The following is a 7,100-nucleotide window of genomic DNA, read 5'->3' as shown; positions in this document are numbered from 1 at the left end:
CGCTTTTAAAGCGTGGCAACAAAGTTTTGTTATGGTGACGTTTTAAAAGCGTGGCCGTTTCTTGTAACTTTTTTGGAACGCTTCAAAAGCGTGGCCAAAAAGTTCCAAAAATTTTTTAATTTTTTCTTTTTATTTTTTGGCACTCTTCTTATTACCCATTCGACCATCCCCCTAACCCTTATTCACGCACAGCAATAGTGCCTCCCTCTCTCCCTCATTTTCTTCATTCGAGTCTCCTTCTCCATCCTTCTCAAGCAGACACGCAGGACAGCAGCAACAGTGGTGGACTCGTCGTCGCCCTCATGGCTAAACACCAAGGAGAAGTGGTCGTTCTTCTCCTCCTCCTCCTCCTCCTCCTTCACGAGTCTCGGCTATAGCACTCTTCTTCTCCTCCTCCATCCTTCTCACGCAGGAGCAGTGGTCGTTCTTCGCTGGCGCTGTCGCTCTCGCTCCCAATAACCCTGCGTCGGCACCCCTTCCGTGTCCCTCCATGGCTCAACACCCGTCGCATTGTGTCTCCCTCTCTGAAGTCGTCGTGCTGCCATCTCCCTCTCCTTCACTCGTCGCACCTCTGTTTCCATCCCTCAACCCTCCTCCTCGCCACCCGTCAGTGCCGACTGTCAGCCACGTTCAGCATTTGCAGTGCCGTGGTATTGATGGTTAGGGTTTCGATACTTCAAGCATTCACGGTTAGGGTTTTGATTTTGTTTAATTCTTGTTTATTGGTATTGATGGTTTGATTTAATTGTTCAAAATTTTCAGTTTTTGGGTTTTATTTGGTTTAATGTTTCATTCTTATCCAAATGTGAAAAGGGAGATGTTCTGTTTTGTTAGTTCTTCCTTATTCTAGTGATGTGTTTAGTCTACAATTTTTGGGTTTATTTGGGTGAACTGAAATAAAATAATAAGGACCGGGTGAACTCAGGAAACAGAAGATGATAAGTTTCTTTAACTATGTTCTTATGTTGTACATGAAGCATGTGATAGATGCAAAATAAAGCTTGTAGTGAACAACAGAAGGGAATATCAAATCCCTATGGGCATTATCTGAATGTCAAGCATCATTTCTTTGCTCCCTGATCTTTTAGTTCCTCTTATTGGTGGTTTTTTGAATGGCTAAAAATGAAATAGTTAAGCTTCTTATCTTTTTTTCCCTACTCTAAGTTGACATATCTCTTAATTTGCATGATTAGGCTGGAACCCATTTTTTTTCCTCCTCTCTTTTATGTATTGCTATAAAATTATATTATAGTATCTTGAAGCTTTAGTAAAGTTGTTTTATCCTCACTATGTTAATGTGTTATTGTTCCTTAGGTGGTGCTCTAAAGCCAACAGATATTGACACATTATGGGTTCATGTCACTTGTGCTTGGTTTCGGCTTGAAGTGACTTTTGCTAGTGATGAGAAGATGGAGCCTGCTTTGGGTATTCTTAGTATTCCGTCAAGTTCTTTTGTTAAGGTGAGATATCAATACCCAGTTTGTTTAGAAAACATAATTGTAAAATGATATAGACTACAGGTTTCCTAAATGGTTTTCATTTGACGTCTCTTGTTCCTTCTTTATGCCTATGTTAATCTAAATTGTATTTGTTGAATTTCAGATTCGTGTTATTTGTAAGCAAATTCATGGTTCATGCACACAATATTGCAAATCTTCTACTTATTTCCATGCCATGTGTGCATCAAGGGCTGGCTACCGAATGGAGGTCGGATCAACTCTGGTTTTTATTTTTTATTTATTATTTCGGGCTTCCATTTGCGAATTGTTGTTAACCTCTTACAATTTGGATTTCAGTGTTATGCATCCTGACTAATGTTTATTTGACATGTTGCATTTTCTTATAGATAATTTAGAGACTTTTTTTCTCTAAATTTTCCTGCTTAAATGTAGTTGCACATTTCGGAGAAAAATGATAAACAGACAACAAAAATGGTTTCCTATTGTGCTTATCACAGGTATAGAATCTTCAATTACAACAAAAGAGACAATACTTTCTTCTTTGTCCCTTTATACGGTTTCCTTTTCAGAGTTTGCTTTTGCCACAATTTTTACTCTTTTTTGAATTCCTCAAGTATGAATTTAAGATTCATTTGAATCTTTTTGCCCCTTGGAACTTTTCCTGTTTTTGTTTTGCAACCATGCATGTTTCTTTTGTCCCTTGTATAAAGATAAATAGTTGTTGGTGTTCAAAGTTTGAGTGTGGGGTTTTGTTAGGTCTTTGTTTTGTTTCTATTCCCTTTTTCATGTTCACATCTCCTATTATTGTGGGCTCTCATGTTTTTTTGGGTTCTCTTCCTATTATTTGGTTGGTATCTTTAATCTTTAATAATAACAATAATAATATTATTGTAGTAATTAGTCTCTTATATGCTACTGTATGTCATTTTCTTGTGTTCTTAGTGGGGTGTGTATTTTATTTCCACTTTTTTTTGTTAGATTATGAAGAGTTTGGGTACGATGGTAACAGAATAGTTGCTAATGGTGTTGACAAGGAAGGGCCAGTGCTTTCAAAGCTTGGTTCAAGTTCCACAGCTGAGCTTCACCCCAAAAATGGAGCTCAAGGTGAGTCCAAACCAACCAACATGCTACCTACTAGTGTTATGACAAGACTCATCTTGATCATGGTTTGGAGGAAGCTGATTAGGAATCCCAACACTTACTCTAGCCTAATTGGCCTCACATGGTCTTTGATCTCATTAAAGTATGCAATTTTTACTCATTTTAATTGTTGTTATACTTAACTAATGTTTTAATCTTAGACTTAGGAATTGTTAACTTTCTTAGGAATTGTTTCTTAATCCCAACACTTACTCTAGCTATTATTTGCACATTGCTCATGCATTTTGACCTGCTTTCTTCTCTTTATTTGCACACCCTATTTATATTGGTGTGTTAAATAAATAAAAATAAAAATATGGTGTTAAATAAATCCTATGTGAACTAAGCTTTCTTACCAAACCTCATTTAGCTGCTTCCTAGTTCTTTTCAAGTGGCCAGTGATTCAAATCCTACCTTTTGTAGTTTATTGCTTTTTGTTTTAGGAGTCCTTCAAAGTTCAAAGACTTGTTCTTTGATTGATTTGATTAGTCTCTGAAAATGAAACTGCAGGGTCACACATTGCTGCAAAGAGCAGCACTAACTACTTTTCCTTTTAATTTCACCTCTAATGGCACCACCACAACCCTAACCCTCTTTGTCTTTCGATGGCACCAAAGTCTTCCTCATAAATGCCTTAGATTCATTCCCACTTACACCAACATGGGACCCTCACCACGTGTTGATGTCAATAACAACCAGTTACAACAAGAAGAGCAAGATGATCTATAGGTCCGCGTTGAGAAGGTAATATAATCAACAAAGTTAGTTTTCATGATCTTTATTTGACTTAGCATAATTGCTTTCTAATTTATTAGTGATGAAACTTTTAATTTACAGATTATATATAGATGCCGCTTCTTGGCTACTTTTGAAGTCTTTGGTTATTTAATTGTGGAAATTAATCGTGAATTGGGTGACGACATTTTGTACTATTTAAAGAATTTCATTTTTGTTGTTAGTTGGTAAAGGACAAGAATAGAATTTATTATATATAACGTGACTTGTAATTTTGAACTCTTAAATTTCTTCCGTTCTTTTATCCATATAAAAAGAGTTCCCTAGTATTTTCTTTCTCCGTGGGACATATATATGGAGATGATGCTTTGGCCATTTGATTATTACTATTATACTCTGGTTGAGAAATAAGAATTTTGAACTCGAGATATATTATGTATGAGTATTAATGTATAAAATAATTATAGTATAAATTATATGTCACTAATTACCATTTGATTTGTCTTGTAATAAAAATTACATTATATTTTTAGGTTTTGGTAATAAAAAAGGACTAAAAATTTATAATGTGCAGTGATAAAGAAAAAATTAGAAAAAAAAGATTTTTTTTTAATTTGATAAGGCTATTGCCACGCTTTTAAAGCGTGGCCGTATCTCTAGCTATGGCCCCGATTTTAAAGCGTGGCAGTATCTCTAGCTATGGCCACGCTTTTAAAGCGTGGCAGTATCTCTTGCTATTGCCACGCTTTTAAAGTGTGGCTGTATCTCTTGCTACTACCACGCTTTAAAAGCGTGGCCATATCTCACACATATGGCCACGTTTTTTAAGCGTGGCAATCCACAAAAGTGTGGCAAAAAATAAAGCATGGCGGTAGGTCACCAAAAGCGTGGCGATAGAGCAACCGCCACCCTTAGAGAGGCCACCCTTTCAAAAGCGTTGCGGTAGCTCAAAAAGCGTGGCGAAAAGCTATCGCCACGCTTTTTTTAGCTTTTCGCCACGCTTTAAAAGCATGGCAATAGAGCTGTTTTCTTTTAGTGGTTCCATTAATTTATGTTTCTCTTCTACTTTTATTTATTCTAATGCTTTTACTTGTTAATTACTTATGTTGCCAAATTGGCTTATGAACCTTCCCATGTTAGATTTGAATTTATGTTTAAATACAATTTGAGGTAATTCAGATTTATGATTGCTTTCTTTTATTTAAGATATAAATAATTTATATTTTCCCCTTTTGGCTCTGGTTGAGTAATTGGTGACACTTGAGTTCAAACTCAGCGGTTGATTGAAAATTGGGAATTGCTGATTGATTTGGATCCCTCTAAAGCTAGTCTTTCCATAGGAGTTGACTAGGACTTGAGGAATCAAGTTGATTAGTCCACTTGACTTTCCTTTTTTTAGTAAGGGTTAACTAAGTGGGAGCAATAATAATTCTCATCACACCTGATAAGGATAACTAGGATAGGATTTCCAGTTCTCGTACCTTGCCAAGAGTTTTCTTAATGATTAATTTATTTTTCTTGTCATTTAATTTAATTGTTCTTTAATTCAAAAACCCCAAAAATATACCTTTTTCCATAACCAATAATAAATCATACTTCCCTGCAATTCCTTGAGATACGACCCGAGGTTTAAATACTTCGGTTATAAATTATATTGGGTTTTGTTACTTGTGACAACCAAATTTTTGTACGAAAGGATTTTTTGTTGGTTTAGAAACTATACTTACAACGAGACTTTATCTGTGAAATTCTTTACTAGCAGAAGTCCGTTCGTTAATCTTCAATTGAAAGTCCATGGAATTTATAGTTCTGCTGTAGAAGAGAGACTAACTGAGGCTTAAGCTCAAAATTATTAGCTCCAATGACAGGTACAGAGATACTTCTGCTATAAAAGTCAAAGGTAGGCATGGTGAAGTCACCAAGGACCTTTCTTGGCTCCTCTTGAGGTTCACCTGCCACTTTTGTTTAATTACTATATGAGACATCTTTCTGACTTTTTGCGAAAACTATTCATGTTGATCGTTCACCATTCGAGCTTGACATCTATTTAAGAATCAGTTCGAATCTAAACTAGTATCACGTATAACCTCTAGTCGTAACCGCCGATATATTGATCCTTTAGAGCAGGACTTCTAAACGTGGGAGATAAAGCGTGCATGTGTTCGATATCAAGAGGAACTTTGGAGCCTTAATTCTTGCCTACCGTATTACTCGAAGTTACATTGACACGCTAGGGTGCACCGTGTGCGTGAAGGCCTGAAGGCGAAGGAACCTTTTGAGTATTGAGAGGAAGATTAATCTCGGAACCAATACTCACGACACTTGAACCTAATAAATCATTTGAGACTGCTCCAGTGCAATATCGAAGGGGTTTGAATGCACGTGGAGGCAACATCGTAAAGTGGTAACAAGAATCCTTAGTAAGAAGACCCTGAGTGTTGTTGGAGAACGAGTAAGGAAAAGGAACCATTAAGTAAGGTAGTATTCTATAGCTGGATGTCGAGGCAGCAGCTAGAGGTATCAGACTGAATCGGTTGCAAATTTTAAGGAGTTATAAGGCCGAGAGTTTGAGAAGTACAGTAAGAGGATAAAGAGTTACTAAGAATGTTGAAGCATGTTGAATGAGGGGATCAAGCATCTTAGGTTCTGAATTAATAACTAAAAATGATGAGGAAAGGTTAAGCGAAAATTGAGTTAAGGTTCTAACGGCGCAAGCCGACCAAAAAGTTAAGTAGACTAAAAGAGTGAGCCTAGAGAGTTTACAAGAGAAAGCTGTGTATTCTTGGAGACTACTTCGGCCACCGGTGAGAGTAGAGCGATCGGCCTAAAGGAGTTTAGTTCAAGGTACGATAGGCCGTCTGAAGTGTTAGAATAATTTGAACTAGTTCAATTCAAAAAGGATATGAAGTTTTCAAGTAACCCCAATCAGGATTGATGACGTAAACGTAAGGGACTCTGAGGAAAAGAAGTCTTATGAGAGAGAGTGACTTGGAAATCAAGTCAAAATGGAGGAGTGCATCGAAGAACTTGAATTAGAAATGGGGACAGACTACCTTCACCTATTTTCAGGTAACTGAACTTGAATTTTGTGGGCGAAATTCCCAATTAGGTGGGTAGAATTTAAAATCCGGTTAATTAATGACTAATTAGCCCATAAATTAAAATATATTCTAGGAAGTGAGAAATGAGATTTTTATGGTTTAATATGATAGAGAAAATTAAAACGAGAATTTTGACACCAATTTTAAAGAAATCGGCTCAAGATTGGGTCGAACGGGTCAATCGGGCCAACCGGACCCAAGTTGGGCCCAAGGGCCCAGACAAGCCTCATTAATATAGAGAGCTCAGCTCTCTCTTCCCTCTTAAACACACACACACGCTGAATGCAGCCATGGGAGGGGAGAAGAAGAAGCAAACCCTAACCTCATCTTCAAACCTTGATAACTTTTGATCCGGAGCTCCGATTGACGAGCCGTTTGCAGCCACGCGTCGGGCTCATCGAGCTCTTCAATTCTATCTAAACGAAACAGTAAGTAAATCACGTTTGCCTAGCTCCATTTCTGCTGGTATATCAATTTCGGGTTTAAGGTTTAAGGAAACTCTAAACCCTTGTGGTTTGTCCAATTTCATGTGCCCTATTGTTAAAATTGTTCAATTTTATGAACTAGTTGAGTTTATGTTGAGTTAGAGTTGAAATTGTCAAATTGGAGCTTGACTGAAGTCTTGGAAAGGCTTGGAGTGGACTTTTGGTGCTGGAAGATCCAT

General features: G+C 37.2%; 1 protein-coding gene across 1 annotated transcript; it reads left to right on the top strand.

The window, feature by feature from the left end:
- Window positions 491–2,096, top strand: LOC110265796 (histone-lysine N-methyltransferase ATX5-like). Its single transcript, XM_021109064.1, has 4 exons — window positions 491–659; window positions 1,315–1,460; window positions 1,603–1,707; window positions 1,893–2,096. Exons 1-4 carry the CDS (start codon window positions 491–493, stop codon window positions 2,094–2,096), a joined length of 624 nt encoding a protein of 207 aa, XP_020964723.1.

This window comes from Arachis ipaensis, chromosome B01 (genome assembly GCF_000816755.2).
Source record: "Arachis ipaensis cultivar K30076 chromosome B01, Araip1.1, whole genome shotgun sequence".
NCBI classification, from domain to species: Eukaryota; Viridiplantae; Streptophyta; class Magnoliopsida; order Fabales; family Fabaceae; genus Arachis; species Arachis ipaensis.
This window is presented reverse-complemented; position numbering and strand designations above follow the sequence as displayed.

Excerpts from the sequence above, each read along its gene's own strand:
- LOC110265796 (XM_021109064.1), top strand. The coding sequence starts at position 491 with ATGGCTCAACACCCGTCGCATTGTGTCTCCCTCTCTGAAGTCGTCGTG. Across the intron at positions 1,461-1,602 it reads CGTCAAGTTCTTTTGTTAAG|ATTCGTGTTATTTGTAAGCA; the intron begins GTGAGATATCAA and ends GTTGAATTTCAG. Across the intron at positions 1,708-1,892 it reads GGGCTGGCTACCGAATGGAG|TTGCACATTTCGGAGAAAAA; the intron begins GTCGGATCAACT and ends GCTTAAATGTAG.